The 18340-nt window shown below is 37.9% G+C and overlaps 1 protein-coding gene across 6 annotated transcripts in view; it reads right to left on the reverse strand.

The window, feature by feature from the left end:
- LOC131223881 (uncharacterized) overlaps nt 1–18340 on the reverse strand; it is a 43699-nt gene that overhangs the window by 13138 nt on the left and 12221 nt on the right. For 3 of the 6 annotated variants that reach the window (XR_009160746.1, XR_009160748.1, XR_009160747.1), the window contains exon 4: nt 868–967. Coding sequence is in view for 3 of the 6 variants with exons in the window: in XM_058219418.1 (XP_058075401.1) it covers nt 868–912 (45 nt within the window). In the remaining 3 variants the exon portion in view is untranslated. The remainder of the gene's footprint in view (nt 1–867; nt 968–18340) is intronic. The other 3 variants (XM_058219418.1, XM_058219417.1, XM_058219419.1) reach the window with 1 other exon arrangement.

The raw sequence follows: 18340 nt of genomic DNA on the forward strand, positions 1-18340 counted from the left end.
TCAGTCCTTCTAACTGGCAAAGTTGTCTCCATTGCACATCACCAAACCATCTAAGTCTAATTTTCCTCATTTTATTACCTATCGGTGCTACTCCTAAGTTCCCTCGAATGCATTCATTTGTAATTCTATCCTTCCTCATGTTGCCACTCATCCCTCTCAACATCCTCATTTCAACTACACACCCTATGAACATGTTTTTCCCTAATTGCCCAACATTTTGTCCCCATAAAGCATGGCTGGTCTTATAGCTATCCTACAAATTTTCCCTTTCAATTTTAACGGTCTCTTGCGAGGCTTGACGCAGGAGACCATTCATGCGAACACATGGTGTAGCCCACTGTGACGCCCGACCGTGATGTGTATGTGAAATACATTATGACCATTAGGTGTGTCAACCCATGTTAGGCCCAGGGCCCAAAATTCAAGCAGATCCATGATTCAGGTGGGCCACACCAACGGAGACAATTGGGAGGGGGCCGCCCACCTGAATTTGTACACAGCCCACCATGCTGTGTATATGAAGTCCATTAGGTGTGTCACCCAACGTTACACCCAGGGCCCCAAAGTTGGGCCATTTTGCAATTCAGGTAGGCCCCAGTGAAATCAAGAGTGGGCATTCACTCCCAACTGTTTCATGTGGTGTGGCCCACCTGAATCATTAATCGACATTTTTTTTCTTTTGCCCTAGCCATAGTTTGATGTGACGCATCTGATGGTCGGAGTGGATTTCAACGACACATCATCGTGGGGTGCTCCCTCTCCAGGGTGTGTGCACGCATAAATTGTCACAATGTGAGAGTTTCCATGTTTGCAGGATTGCATGCCTGTGCTTATGATGGTGCATCATGCATGCGACCTTGGACTCACCTTCCCAACATTGCGACAGCCAGGTGTCATGACATTGTATCCCACCTAAAAAGCAATGCACTGTAAGCTTCAGAGGCAGTTGAAGAAGCAACACATTTAACTGCAATGGATGAGAATTAACAGACAAACAAAAACTACTATAGTCATTGGCATTGAGAAAAAGAATAGTTAAGATCTGTCTATTCATGTATATAGACTGGTAGCATAACTGTAGAGCATCATGAAGAAAAATAACAATAAAATCATTGTCCATGTAAATTCACATTTGGAATTGAAGTACATACCATTCATTACATACAACATAATAAGAACATATAACCTACAAGTGGTAAATGCAAAAGGCATATGTATGGAAGTGCCAAAAAGGTGTAGACTCCCGCATTCATAACCCAGGAAGCTACCGAGTTGCTGAAAGAACCAGAAATTGAGTTTGTTTCAGCATAAAGCAATGTCCAAAAAAAATCGCTAATCAACTAGGAACAGACCAACTCAACCTGGTTTGGGCAGTCTATGAGTATCGAGTTTGTATGGTGAATTTACAAAAATGTAACGGGCATCTGATCGATTTTCATCAATTCATCAAATCAAACTCAAGGACAGAGACAGACCTATATCCTAGTAGTGACTGATATTTTGAGCATTACTACGAATACGGCACAAATCCAGATTCCAAACCGATGTTACCTGAATTGCCGGCCTCCTACATTTTCAATTCCGAATGACATAATCCTGATGATGGGTCATTTGCAATCCAGGTCACTATTTCTACTGACCAAAAATAGGTTATGTACTTTTTGGTGTCGATAAAGTTTTAATGTAAATGTATCTTTAGGGCCTGTTTTAGATAGTGGGAAAAGAAAAATCAAAGAAAAAGAAAGTGAATTACCTTTTTACCCCATGATGGCACATTTCACAATGTTTGGATAGAAAAGAAATATTGGATTTCAAAAGCAATCATCACCTGAACACTATACTCAAATTCTCAGGCACAAGATACAAGGTAACCAATGTGAGAGCTGTATCAGATTCCACTTCTTATCCAAACAAGTCCCCCAGATCGAATCTGTATCTCAGGGAATCTTGGGAAATCATCATTGAGTAATCATCACAGTTTTGATTTCTTTTCTTTTCTTTTCGCACTATCCAACCAGGCTCTTAGAATGTAGAGGTTTATACTTTGACTTATGCAATAGCATATGCATAATATAATGCTATCTATGTGTTAGCTATGATAGGATTTAACATTCATATAGAAAGAAAAATATCGATTGGTAAATGAAGTTATATTGAATATATTAAGTGTATGCATGGAATAACCCACATGACCTTGTAGGACGTGGATTTTATTGTTAGATGAAAAAGACTCTAAACAACTGAAAAGCCTGAATGACTGAACTGATAGAACTTAGTTTTGACTTAGTGTGATCGCTATCATTTGATCTCTCAGCAAATAAACCGGGTATTATTTGTTCATAGCCTTGCTTATATATGTAATCCAATATAACCAGCTATACGCAGCTAGCCAGCAACCTGATTGACAAATAGAACATAATGGAAATCAAGTGGTCTTTAGTGATAAAGACTTTTGTTGCGCCAACATGCATGTGCAATAAAGCTCATGTACAGGCCACACATGTGACACCGTGGCATGATAAGCCCAAGGTCCAACCCATCTATTAGAATGACACCACTATATTGATGTCCTAGCCCAAGAATCAAGTTGATCCACTGGTCAGGAGGGATACAGTTTGTGAAACAAATGTACGGCTCTAAAAAACTTGGCTGAACTTTTCTAACCCATCCACATGTTTCCAATATTAAGGCCAACATGGTGAGCAGACCAGATCAATTTTTGGGAAAACATGTACAAGTTCGGAGCAACCCAATGGATGAATTGGATCTCATACCTATGTGCCACGCTTGAACATGTGTGGCATGTTGATGCAGGACAATTAACCACTTGCTCTAAAAGCTCTAACTTTTAGAGCAAGTGGTTAATTGTTCTGCGTCAAATTGGTATCAGAGCGGGAGGTCTCGTGTTCAAGACTCCTCACCAGGGGTGATTAAAGCAGGGACATTTTCACACCAGGCTCGAGTGGGGTTGCCTGTGGGATGCAGGGGCACACTCGGGGTGGGAGGCCCGTGTGAGGCGGGTGGCTCCTGTGAGGCGGTACCAATGTGATTTGGGGCCCACGAGAGAGGTTCAGCCAAGGTCCTAACCTATGAGATGTGGGGCCTGGGCTATCAGATAAAGGGATTGATTCGCCATGCTCTAACAGTTCGAGCTTTTAGAGCAAGTGGCTAATTGTCCTGCGTCACGTGTACATGGGCTTTATAACATGGGCACGTGTGGTTAGCAAAGTCTATTGATAAAATACCAAAAGAAAAATAAATTGAGGGGAAATTTTTTATCAAATGGGCTTTAGAAAGGGATCTCTCAGCAAATAAACTGGGTATTATTTGTTCATAGCCTTGCTTATATATGTAATACAATATAACCAGCTATACGCAACAACCTGATTGACAAATAAAACATAATGGAAATCAAGTGGTCTTTATTGATAAAGACTTTTGTTGCGCCAATATGCATGTGCAATAAACCTCATGTACAGGCCACGCATGTGGCACCATGGCATGATAAGCCCAAGGTCCAACCCATCTATTAGAATGACACCACTATATTGATGTCCTAGCCCAAGAATCAAGTTGATCCACTGGTCAGGAGGGATACTGTTTGTGAAACAGATGTACGGCTCTAAAAAACTTGGCTGAACTTTTCTAACCCATCCACATGTTTCCAATATTAAGGCCAACATGGTGAGCAGACCAGATCAATTTTTGGGAAAACATGTACAAGTTCGGAGCAACCCAATGGATGAATTGGATCTCATACCTATGTGCCACGCTTGAACATGTGTGGCGTGTACATGGGCTTTATAACATGGGCACGTGTGCTTAGCAAAGTCTATTGATAAAATACCAAAAGAAAAATAAATTGAGGGGAATTTTTTTTATCAAATGGGCTTTAGAAAGGGATCTCTTCTATTTCACTGGATACCCCTTTCAGCTCCCTTGATCTACAACTAGTTTTTGAGAAAATAAGAATGCACAATTTGACAATTTAAATTGGAATATATGCGGAGATTCTAATGTCATTCTAACTTCAGAATTCTAATGTTTACTGCTTACAGTGTTAATGTCATCCTAACCTCAAGATATTAACACTACTCTAGCATTTATTGTTTAACCAATCAAGCAAGATGATGGCATTATAACATTTACCACTTAAGATGGGAATGTCATTCTAACCTCCAGAGTTTAAGACATCACCACCCCTCTAGTGTTTACCATTTAAACTGTTTTAAGATCAAAAGAAAATGAGATTCTACTTCCAATTTCAACTAAAGCATACATGTAAAATAAAGAGACATTTTGAATAATGCTTATACCAGAGTCACTGCAACAGTACCCTTTTCAGAGCTTTGTTGGTTCCCTTATTGCAGAAACGTGCAATTTTTAAAAAACTTATATGTGATGAAGTGATAATGATACTGATCTAGTCATGGTACAGAATACTAATTTAAAAGATCAAGATGTGTAACCTCTGCAAGAGTACTGCCATGGTGCTTGTGTACGAAGTAAGAAGCTGGAAATTGTACAACTAAGAAAGTTTATTTCAATTTGCTAGAGCAAACCAAAGTTGGTTTAATGCTTCCCATAGTAGTCCACCACTCTCACGAGATCAGTCTCATGAGAGCAATGGGCAATCTTTTTCTTTTGTCTTTGATGTCCACCTCTACTCAAACCACACATCAAAGAGGACCATCGGGTAAACACCATATTTTGGAGTCCTACTGAGCATATATTGAATATCAATTAGAGTATGCCATTTTGTCAAATTTCAACATGTTCAGATAAGAGAATTCAATGTCTTTATTTCTATTATTGCTTCGATTCCTATTACATTCAACATCATTAACTTGTGCAGGCATTCCTTTCAAGAAAGAAAGGGAAAAAAAAAAAGAATTAACCTATTCATGCATTGTGTCAATCCTAAACATCTATAGGTCATAAAGTGTTAGTGTCGCACGACAAGAAAACTTTTCCTCTAAGATTGCATATGGACAAAAGGTATCTAAGTTAGTATTTGGGCCGGTTCTTGAACTCAGGATAGCTATGGCCTCCATGACTCTAGGTGAGATTTAGGTTCCCAGGTTATGGCTTGAAATCTCATAATCCAAAGTCACAAAACTACCTTTATCTCAATGTTGGTCACAATGAAAGGGTATATCGTTCATTTAACCCTCAATGATGCTTTGTGCAGTGAAATAATTCTGAGTGCTTCTCCCATATATGGTAAGATTGTATTCTACCAAACTGTTCCGAAAAGTTCCATTTGGCTAAGGCTTAAACCAAGTTGCAAAAAGCAACACGTCTCTCTCACCCTTTATCGCACGCTTCTCTCTTCCTATTTAAAACCCTACAACCCACATCTCCTCCCTCCCTCCCTCCTCCTTTCTTTTTCGTTTGTTTTTTTTTCTCCTTTTAAGAACAAAACAAGAACCTCTATCTCACATTCAACACAAACACCTCAGTCATATACTCTCTTGCACTCCCAAAAGGTATGCCCAAAACGCTCCTTCCTCTTCTTGCATGCCACACAAACCTCTTTCATATACTCTCTTGCACTCCCAAAAGGTATGCCCAAAACCCTAAAACCCTCTATCATATCCCCTCTCTCCTTCATTTCTCTCTTCTTCTTCCATTGCAAGCCATTCACCTTTCTCATTTTTCTGCCTCATTTCTTCTTTCATCTGACATACAAAATAGCTATTCACCTCTTTTTCTCATCACATAACACCAAGGTTGCACCCACCTATCTCTTTTTCTCATGATACACACACAACCAGCACCCTCCCACTTTATTTTCTCTTTTCAGCCCATACAACCAGCCCCATCTTTCTATTTCTTTCTCATCTCATGTCACGCACAAGCCATCTTCTCCCTTTCTTTCTTTCTTTCTTTCTTTCTTTCTTACATCAATACACAAACCCTCCCACTCATCTTCTTCCATTATATGACCATTTTCTTTTCTTCTTTAATCCCACAACCCACAACCCACAACAGCTCCTCTCCTTTTCCATTTCTTTCATCTCATCTCCCACACCATCTTCATCTCATGCACTAAACAGAAAAAACCACACCAGAACAACAACAACAACAACACATTCGTGTTCATCATCTCTCCTTTCACATCCTTCACAACCATACCAGCCCTCATAATCTCCTCAGCTTTATCTCTCTTTCGCAAGTACCACAAAACCAGCCCTCAATCTCACTCTGTCAATCTCAAATACACACAAATTCTTCACCCTTTTTTCTCACATCTTACTCTCTCATCTATCATATACCTCACTTCTCTTTTCATTCCACACCATCTCTCTTGTGCTTCATCTCTTTCTCCTACCTCCTCTCATCATATGCAGTACCTACATCCATCCAATATACATCCCTTTCGTAAATGAGAGGGAAGAAAGAGATAAAGAGAGATTCCCCTTCCCAACTTAGATCCAATGTTCAATGTATCATTACACGTGTCAATGACTGGCAATAAGGATACTTAGAAAAATATCATTGTCTAAGGGAAACATTGGGAACACATTGGGAAAAAAGTGGATTTTTCAGTGAAACTTCGGGAGATGTTAAAAGCACATGTCTACATGTGCAGGAATCAAAATATTGCAAAATACAACTATACATAATGAGTTACCATTTTATAAGGGCATAAAATGTGTTATCATAAAAATCAGTACTTGAAAAATATCGGTGTCTAAGGGTAACATTGGGGACACATTGGGAAAAAGGTGGAATTTTCAGTGAAACTTCAGGGGATGTTAAAACACATGCTTACACATGTAGGAATCAAAATATTACAAAATACAACTATACATAATGAGTTTCCATTTTATAAGGGCCTAAAACATGCATGTTATTATAAAAATCAGTATAAAATAAATATATAGAAGTTGTAACCAATCAATCGATCGGCCAACACTCATTAATATAGAAAACTTTCGCAATAGTCAATAATGAAAACACATTTTCAATATTAAAAAAATGAAAAAGAAAAAAAAATAAAATAAAAAAATAAAAAACACCAATTTCCCCCTTTTTTTATCTATTTTTTTGCCACAAATCCATATCAATGCTCAATATTAAAAATGAAAAAGGAAAAAAAAAAAAAATCACCAATTTACCCCTTTTTTCTTTTTTCATTTTTTTTTCTCTATTTTATTTTTATTGTTTTATTTTTGGTTTGCCATAAATCAATTTCAGATATTTCCATTGCAATCCATGCTAACATTTGGAAAAAAAGAAAATGAAGTTTCCATGGATTTTTCTTTACCTTTCGAGTACCAGCCCATATTTGTTTAAGTCAAGATTTCCCCCCAAATCCAAACTTCCATTCAATAAAAACCAAGAGTGATCGAAATCACCTTAGGAAAAAATCGCCCTAAAAAAAATTGGAGATGTTTAGGGTTTTTTATTTTTTTTTCCCAATTTTCTATCATTTTTTCACCTATCTACGGATGTTTCCCTAGTATTGAGGATATTATCGATGGTATCACTGATACCAGGGAACTTTTTATAAATGATTCTTCTCATGGCCTAATATTAATAACATCACCGATATTATAAAAAAATATCGAAGATATCTGGAAAATTTTTAATTGCTAACAGTCTCGATATTGTTGACCTGGCAAATATCACCAATATTTGGAACACTACTTAGAGCTAGGCCACTAGAGAAGCATTCAAGCTAAACCAAGTAGTGATGGGCATCTGAGGTGAGATCTAAGTAATTTGTCAATATTAATATTTATGAAACCATTCATGCACATCAAATACTATTTTCACCTCATCACAATTGAGTTTTCAAAAATTTTCACGTTTATGTAATAAGGGAACCAACGGTCCCTTGAACAAATAGGTAGTATTGCGACAACCCTGGCATAACAAATTTTCGAATTTTTTCTTTATTTTGCTTATGCATTATAGATTTTTTTTTTTTTTCTTGAATCATAATAAAATCACATTTTCTTTCGATCTTAATACAACTTAAATGGAAAACCCTATAGCATTGATGTCTTGAACCCTCGATGTTAGAATTGCATCAACATCATAAACAGCAAGCATTAAAATGTTATCATGTCGTATAATCGGGTTAAACAATAAATATTTAGTGATCTTAGTGTCTTAAATCCAAGTCGTTAGAATAGCATTAACACTCTTAAAGTGGAAATTCCCATATTAGAATTAAGCACTCATGTTTAGAATTTGCACATATCTTCCAATTTAAATTGTTAAATATATGCATCATTATTTTTAAAAAATAGCCTATAGACCCCTTTTAGATGAAGAGAGTTGAAAAGGGTATCCAATGAGCCAGAGGAAATCCCTTTCTGAAACATCATCATCATCACCGTCGTCATCGAAGCCCTATCCCAATTGATTGTGGTTGGCTACATTAATCTTGTTCCGTCATTCCACTATCAAAGCTCATAATTTTAGTTCGATCATAAGTCATCATCTTTTCTCACCACCTCCATCTACGTCCTAGTGAGCCTTCATCTAGAAGTGTTAAAGCCTTCAATTACCAACCCACTTCTAATCGGCGTGGTTCTTGGTCTTCGTTGCACATGACCAAACCATCCAAGTATTATTACTTTTTTTTTAAAGGATTTATTACCTATTGTTGTTACTCGTAAGTTCCCTCAAATGCATTCATTTATATTCTATACTTCCTCGTCTTACTACTCATTCATCTCAACATCCTCAATTCAGCTCCACATCTTATGATGTGGTCATTTTAGGAAACTTCTTGGTCAACAATCTTAACTATATCCTCGTTTTCACTCCTATTATTACTAACATTGCGCTCCATATACTCTGTTTTACTTCAATTAACTTTAAATCATTTAGATTCTGAAGCACCCCGCCATAAATCTAGCTTTACATTTATGCCCACCTCATCTAGTCAATCAAAACTATGTCATCTACAAATAACATACACCATCGGCTCCCTTCCTGTAAATGCCTTGTTAACTTGTCCATAACCAATGCAAAAAAGGTATGGGCTCAATACCGACCCCTAGTGCAAGTCGACAGTATTTAGGGACTCACTTGTCTCTCCACTAGTGGTTCTCACATTTGTTACCGCTCCCCCATACATATCCTTAATCATGTTAATATATCCACTTGAACCTCATTTGTTTCCCGACACCCACCAGGTTAACTCTCTAGGGACCCTATCTTATGCTTTCTTTAAGCTAATAAAGACCATGTGGAGATCCTTCCTCCTCTCCTTATATTTCTCCATCAATTGTCTAAACAGAAAATTAGCTTCACTGATAGACCACCCAAGCATGAAACCAAACTACTTTTCTGATACATTGTTCTAACGCCTTAGTCTTTGCTCAATCACTCTCTGCCAAAGTTTCATAGTATGGCTCATAAGTTTAATCCCACAATAGTTAGTGCAGCTTTGTATGTCTCCTTTATTCTTATAAATTGACACCGCAGTACTTTTGCTCCATTTATCTCGCATTTTCTTCAATCTTACAATCTTATTGAACGACTTCATTGACCAAAATAACCTAGTATCTGCTATACTTTCAAACCTTTATTAGTATAGCATTTGGTGCAAGGCCTTTCCTACTTTCATCTTTCTCAAAGCTTCTTTCACTTCAAATATCCTAATATGACAAAAGTATCTATAGTCTCTGATGTCATTCGAGTTTATGGTTCCTTCTATTCATATGCTCTCAAAGTAGTAATCATTTCACAAGTACTTAAAATAGTTTTTCCACCTTCGCAAGTTCAAAGACATCCTTCCAACCTTCATTTGTCCACAATCTATTGTAAAGATCATCACAAGTCCTAAGTTTAGCCAATTACTAATTTCTTAGTAGGAGTTGGCATTTCGATATTGCTAAAAACTTTCATTATTTCTAGTCCTTTGCCAAGCTTTAAAACATGATTGTTTCTCGTTAATAGCTTTTTTATATATCGTCATTCCTCCACCAAGTTTCCTTATATGATTGGCTTTTCCCTCTATATACTTGTAAAACATCTTTTGCCACTTTCCTAATGCACTCAACCATCTCTTCTACATAACATTTACTTCTTCCTTGACATTCCACTTTCCTTCTTCCATCAATTTATTTCTAAATAACATTGTTTCTCTCCTTTTAAATTCCACCAACTAGTTTTGGCACACCTATTAATTGCACTCCCTTTCTTTGATCTCTTAATGTAAGCATCCATAACCATTAACCTTATGTTCCGTAGTCAGACTCCTAGTATAAATTTGCAATCCTTACATATTGATCATTCTATTTTAAAGTAGAAACAAATCCATTTCGCTTGTATATGATCCACCTTTGAAAGTAATTAAATTTTCATCTATCTTTTTAAAGTATGCGTTTGCTAGAGCTAAATTGTATGCCATAACTAAACAGGCTTTTTACCCTAAGTAGACCTAAAGTTTGCTAGGACCCCCAAAATAACACTCCTTTCGAAATAATTATTTTTTTAGATATTTGGCACCTTTTTGCTTTTTTATGAGACGAAAATGCCCATGGAACCTGGCATTGAGCCTCACGTCTTTAAATACTATAGCGTGTGGGATATGATTTGTTGGGGCCCACGTCACATATGACATGGGCCGTTGAAACCTTCAAGTGGTCCATGTATGGAGCCATCCAAACAGTTCAAAAGGTCACACAGGACCTTGATGGTGAGAATAGTCAAATCTCAGCCTAATCCAGACCCTCCCTGGCCCCCAAGAAGCCATCGACAGCAGTCCCTAAGTACATATTATTTCTTGTGGTGTGGGCCACCTATGAGTTGGATTTAACCCATTTTTTTAGTCATGACCTAACTTTCAAAGCCAAAACAGATGGACAACGTGATTGATACATACCCGGGTGGACCCCATAGTCGAACAATGAAAATGTTAGTAGGCCCCACGAACAATGACCGACCTCGCAAACACCATTTTCGACTTTTAAAAGGGAAATTGAGAAAACCTTTCATCTTTGAAGCTTCCGCGATGGGCCTCGACATTTTTCCAACCAAAATCCAAGCTACTTCCTCTTCTCCAGCATGCTTACTAGTTAGTAGTCAGTTAGGCATTCCCTTAATCGACATCATCTTTTCCATTTTATAAAAAAATAAACTAAAATAAAATAAAAATAAAATAAAAGAGACCGCTTAAACTACTCTCCACTCGATCCGACTACTCTTTGGAAAAAATCATTTACTCACCCATATCCCGACTGTTCTCTCGACATAAAAGGTAAGAAAATAGGTAGTTCTAGCTTGTGTGTTTTAATAGAGGAATATTGAAAACTTTGGAAAACACGAGAGGTTAATAAAGTGATTGATGTTTTACAAGTGATCCATTGCGGTTGATTGGGTACCGGTGTTCCGAACGCAGTTTCAACATTAGGTCAATCGTTGTTTTAATGAGAGGGCGATCACGATTTCAACTTTAGGGCGATTGTGGTTTCAATATTAAGATGACCGTTATTGCAACGTCAAGGCAATTGCAGTTACAACGTTGGGGCAATCACAGTTCAAATGAGATGGCGATTGCAATTAGAACGTTGGGGCAATCGTGGTTCAAACGAGAGGGTGATCACTGAAACCGCAACAGCACTACAGTTGAAACCGCGATCGCCCTAATGTTCAAACAGTGACTGACCTCTCGTTGAAACGGTAATCAACCTAACATTCAGACCGCGATCGCCCCCTCGTTGAAATAGCGATCGACCTAACATTCAAACCACGATCGCCCCCTCATTGAAACAGTCATCAACCTAACGTTGAAACCATGATCCCCCTCTTGTGAAAACCGTGATTTGTTATTTTTTAATTCCTTTTATTTCTATTATGAATATCCTTTTTTATTTTTTATTTCAATAATTTATCTGCATATATTGCTATAATGAAATTAATGACTACTATTCTGGATTACGTGAAAACTCGACTATCAACCCAGTACTCAATACCATTTTTTAGGGACGTGAAGGCAGATTTTCAAAATTGCGATAGTCGGAGAGAAATGTTTAGGCAGACCTATTTTAGATTTTTGTTAGATTTTAATGTAGAGGATTTTCATTTCTAAGGTCAAATTATGCATGGTCTTCTCCAAAGGCACATCGGTGACCTCAGATTCGACATGCAGGGGACCATACAGAAAGTTTATCGAGTTAAACTTCGCCTTGATTTTGGGGCTTAGGTCAAGACCCTATATCCACAGTAGTGATAGTAAAAGGAAAGGAAAGGAGATTAAGGCAAAATATCTACCCCTATGAAAGGTTAAAACGAAAGATTTGTTAGACACTTTTTTGTGTCTTGAACAATCAGACAGACACAAGGATGCAGTAAAGCTAGCTCTACTAACGTGTGTCGAAAACCTTATTGTAGGATACGAGGGAAAGTCAAGTTGTAAGGATGAATACATAGAGTTGTAAACTCTGTAAAAGACTTTAATAGGTGCCCCTAGGGGATGGTAGGGTACCATCATTTAAAAGAAGAGATTAAATATGTCGTAAGGGGGGACCATTGAAAAACATACAACATATATGGATGCTCCTTCGCCCTACAAGTATGTATTATGTTATTTGACAATCATTGTGCTTTGGGAGAGTCCACCAAAGCCAATTATAGGAGATGATTGTGCAGTTTTCATGATGCAGGGAGTACCAACCAATGCACCAAAAGCTCCAAAGTTGTTAGGCAAGCACCGGAATATCCTTTTATCTAGGCCCTCTTGGGCAAACCGACCAAAACCTCCCCATGGGCTACCCCGCATCTCACGGGTCCCACAATGGGCCCCACCCCGTGGCCATTCTACATCTCACAAACCCCACCTCATGGGCCACCCCATCCCAATTTGGATTTCATGATTAAGTTCATTGACTTCTTATGTCATGATATGGATCTGGCATTCACACCGGTATGTTTTGAAGGAAGATTATGGATATGCTTATCACATGTGTATTATTTAGATGCATCTAATTATGTTATTGTACGTTGACCGGCAAGAAGAATTTCCTAATTTATGACAGACCATCTTCCTTCGATTGTCTCCAAATGTGCAAGATGTAGGAATTGGATAAAACAATCAATCAGAAGGAGCAAATTACAAAGAAATCTTTAAAGGAATCCATGACCCAACTAGTAAAGGAATGAACGACAAAACTGGTGGATGAACCAAAAAGGAAGCCGGTGAAGAAAACAACAAAGGGAAGGATAAAGTATCAAAGTAGGAAACGACAAAGTAGGGTTTTTGAAAGTATATTGATATTTGTTAATTTTTTCAATATATGTTTTGTGTAATTCTTTGGATGTATGGGTTGTGGAATATTTTGGATGTATGGAATGTGTAAGAACATTAATGTGGAAATTGGATGTATGAATGTATGGGTTCTTGTGTAGTGTATGGTAATATTTTGGATATATGGGAATAATATAAAGGAATGTATTTTTTTCAAATGTATTGCAACAGGAGTGATTGTTGTTTGAATAGCTCAGAGATCATGGTTTGCAAACAGGAGCAATCGTTTTGCAAACAAGGGTAATCGTTGTTTGAAACCAATGGCAATCGCTACTTTCAATCAGGACCGACCACGGTAATCAAACAAGGGCGATCGTTGTTCACAAACAGGGGCGATCGCAGTTAGCAAATAGGGTCAATCACAGTTTGAACACACTGTCTATCACCTTCTGGAGAATGTATTCTTCTTGGGATGTATTATAACAAGGGTGATAGTTGTTTGAATAGCTCATAGATTGGTGATTTACAAAAAGGGAGGATCACTATTTGAAAACAATGATCGCCATTGTTTTCAATCAGGGTCGATCACGGTAATCAAACAGAGGCGATCGTTGTTCGCAATCAGGGCCGATTGCGAACAAGGGCAATCGTTGTTAGCGAACAGGATCAATCATGGTTTTCCAGTAGAGGCAATCGCAGTTTTCAAACAATGGCGATCATTGTTTGCAAACAAAGGTGATCCCTGTTAGCTAACAGGGTCAATCATTGTTTCTTTCATAAACCCATTGTTCCTACATATAACCCATTATGCATCAAAACCAAAAACCATCAAACTTACATACATTCAAAAACCCATCAAACCATTTACATCACACAATAGTCATTGGAAAAATGATTCCTGATCAAATATACATTTCCAAAAAAAAAAAAAAATCATTCAAAATATTTGTTTTCAATAATACAACATTAGCTTTGTTGGCAGATGGGGAACCTGCACCTCTGCTGGTTATGACCCGTTTGCTTGCACTGAGAGCATCGAACAGTGGGCCTATCTTCTCCTTAAAGAATTCTAACCTTCTTCGGTCTTTCGGTGGCATTCTTTTTGTGGCAATTTAATTTTTGTACACGATGCTCCTATTTCGTCTAATATCTCTCATTGGCTTTTGTCAGTTGTCGAGTAAACTGATTCCTAATAGATGCTCCAATAATTTTCTACTATGTAATAAGGAGAACATGAGTAAGGCATAATATTGTACTTACCCCAAGCTATAACCACATGCACACAAGGCAACAACATCATATTGAAAGGTCGAAGCTACTTCTCTTCTAGTGTAAAACTTGTGCCGAATTTTGTATCTCACCGCATCCAGGAGCCTGGTGACGGGATATTCTCTTACTTCTTTCAACAGTAAGTTGACATTCTCAGCTATATTCATGGTTACAATATTGTACCTTCTAGCCAAAAAGAAGGAAGATGCCCATCTTTCATTACCTATTGCGGTAAGCCATTCATGTGTAGGTGGGTTGGCCAATTCCAAAGATCGCTTGTGCTCCTCAAATCTAGCTTGCCTAAACGTCTTAATAGTTTGCCAATAATACTTCTCCAATATCATGTCCTTGAATGTCATAATCATGTTCGTGTAAATATGGTACACGCAATAGCCGTGGGTTGTATATGGGAAGACGGCTTTTGCTTCGTTCATCAATCCTTTATGACGATCTAATATAACAAGTCTCGGCATTAATCCTAATGTAGAGTGTAAATTGCGAAGGAACCAATTCTAAATGCTATTGTTCTCCGATTCCCCAATCTCATATGCTACTAGGAAGAAGTGATTATCTCCATCCAACGTCGTAGCCATGAAGAGAACACCCCTGTACTTGCCCTTTAAATGCATCCCGTCAACCATCAAAACATTCCGCAATGAGAACTCAAAGCTTTTAATGCACCATCCGAGAGCAATGAAACATCTCTCAAGGTGGTCTGTTTGTTCGTTTAATAGCACATCCGTCATTGTCCCTGGATTTGTCTTCTTCAACTGATGAAAATGGGCTGGGAGCTCGGCATATGAGTCTTCGTAAGGTCCCATTACTTATTTTACTGCAATCTCCTTACCTATCCATGCTTTCTTATAGCTGATATCAACACCAAAATTTGTAAACATTTCATGCACAATATCTCTTGGCCTACATTCTAGGAACGACTTGAGACGGCTAATAGCATGCTCATTGCTTATCTTATTGCTTGCTTTGCGATGAGCTCTCCCCCTTCCCTCACAAGTTGATTAGCCATGAGTTGTGTCCTCAGAAGACAAGTTACATGCATGTTCGAACCTGTATGTCTTTATTTTGAAAACTCCAGCGCCATCTACTCTAAATGTGTGGACTGATGGACCCTCCAACCACAATTTTCAACAAGACACTTAACCATGTATCTTTGCTTGTTCAAATGCAAAACCTTGTACTAGATATTTTGTAACGAGTTCTTATCCTCGTACATTTGACCGACAAATATTTCATTGAGGTTGTCTACCACATCCAGATATCCCAAAAGATCCACATTAACGTATGCATCACCATTTAAAGCTATATGTTGAACATGGGTCAACAAGCTAGAAGGTGACGGGACCACGATATCCAGTGTAGTATATCTCAGTGGAGAGGTTGATGGGTTGAGGATATCTTCACATTCCCAACTGCTCAGTGACAATTAAGCAATGAAGTTGACTAATGGATCATGCGTCAGTCGAGAGGATGATGGCTCAATGAAGTCAACTGATGGATCATGTGTCAGTCAAGAGGATGATGGCTCAATGAAGTCAACTGATGGATCATATCTAGGTTGAGAGGATGATGGCACAATGAAGTCAACAAAGGGATCATGTCTCAATCAAGAGGATGATGCCGCAATGAAGTCGGCCAATGGATCATGTATTGGTTGAGAGGAAGATGGCACAATGAAGTCGACTAATAGGTCATGTCTTGGTCCAGAGGATGATGGTGCAATAAAGTCGACCGATGGATCATGTATTAGTCGAGAGGATGATGCTACAAGCCTGCAATGAAGTCGACCGATGAATCATGTCTCAACCAAGAGGAAGATGGCACAATAAAGTCGATCAATGCATCATGTCTCGATTGAGATGATAACGCTGCAATCAATGTTTAAAATATCGGTATTGTGCAATGTATCACAACCTTGGGATACAGATACATATTGGTTATTGCACGGGATATATCGTTTATATCGCATAATTTATCGCACTTTTTGGGAAACATGGGGAAACATTGGGAAAATGGATGAACTTTTCAACGAAACTTTAGGGATTATTTATTTTTATTTTTTTAAGACCTTTATACACACTTTTAAATCATAAAATCTCAAAAAAGAAGTGCACATAATAGGTTTCCTTTGTATAGGACTCGAAGCTATATGTTGTCTGATTGAACTAAGGCAACTATATTCAAATATGATGCATAACATTTATAAATGTATCCAGACATGTATGAAAACACAATCAATGCATTCAAAAGCAAAAGATATAATAGAATTTAAAAAGCATACCTATCAATGATGTGACTGGCTATGGCCTAGATCCACATAAAGTTACGCGGTGGGTCGTAATCATCGTCTTTAGGGGACACAAGAGCTTTGGATCAGGGTGATATTTGTGTGGTCTCTTCATCCAGGTCTTTGTGACCTTACCAACGAGTTGGACGACGAATAAAAATTCTAGTGGACCCACAACAGTTTTAGATCAAGCTGATATTTGTAGATTACCTTCATTCAGGTCTGTTTGACCTTATCAACAAGTTGGATGGAAAATAAACATTATTAATCTACTTAAAGTGGTCCCATGGAAGTTTTTAATGGTGGGCATTCAATCACACCATTGTTTCTTGTGGTGTGGTCCACTCGGATAACACCTTAGTGAGTGTTACTCTAACATGTGGGGCCCGCCTTGATGTAGTTTTCGTATATCCACACCATCTATCTGTTTTCCAATCTCATTTTAGGGCATGATCCCAAACCTTAAGAAGATCCAAATCTCAAGTGGACCATACCACTAGAAAAAAAACTTTTTATGGGCCACAAAACTTTTGGATCAATATGATCTTTGTATTTTTCCCTTAATCCAGATCTTGTTGACATTATCAACAGGTTGGATTGCAAATAAACAATATGATAACCTTACGATGGGCCCTTTGGAATTTTTAATGGTGAGACACTCAATCACCACTCTTTCATGTGGTGTGGTCCACTTGGGATTTGGATCTACATAATTTTTAGTACCCCATTCTAAAATGGGTTGGAAAAACGGATGGACGGGATGTATGTAACCAAATCATTATGGTGGGCCCATGGTAAGGGTGAATACCCTGTCGTAACCAGTGTTCAAGTTGTCAACGAAATTCTCAAATTATTGCCGATAATTTCGTTGTCATCGGCTCAACAAAACCCGTAACCACAAATATTGTTTCTCTTATAGATATTGGCGAGATTTCGCCGAAATTTTCGACATTTTCATTGATTTTCTCCGATAAAATCGAGTAAAGGTCCAACGTATAAACTTGAAAATTTTAAAAAAGAAAAAATTAAATAAAAGAAAATAGCTTTTTTTTTCTTTCAAATCTGTTTGAAAAAAAATCTTTTTCAACACCTTGCAAGGAGTTTCAGCACAACATTTGGTCTAATAACCTTTTTTTTTAAAAATCAATTTCAGGGATTTCAGAGATTTTGGTGACTGGAAAGTAATCTTGTTGGGATTTTCTGTCGAAAATCCCTCTACTTTATTGGAAACAATCATCGATTTTTGCGTTTCCCTAGTGAAGATGCCTCCAAACATCCTTTTAGTGTTTGAAAAATAGTCGGGTTTGTTCCCACTTTCCCCTTTTGTTTACAACTTCCGAATGCAACTTAAGTTGCGACTTTCAAAACGTGCAATGTGTCATGTGTGTGACTCTGTGGGCCCACCTCAAAGCACACGTTGTATATCCAAGCAGTCCATTTGTTTTGCCATGTCACTAAATGTCATGAGCCGAAAAAAGAAACAAATCCAGATCTCAAGTGGACCACACCATAAGAAACTATTGTCACTAAGCACCCACCGTTAAAAACTTCCTAGG

This window comes from Magnolia sinica, chromosome 13 (assembly GCF_029962835.1).
Source record: "Magnolia sinica isolate HGM2019 chromosome 13, MsV1, whole genome shotgun sequence".
Lineage (NCBI taxonomy): Eukaryota > Viridiplantae > Streptophyta > Magnoliopsida > Magnoliales > Magnoliaceae > Magnolia > Magnolia sinica.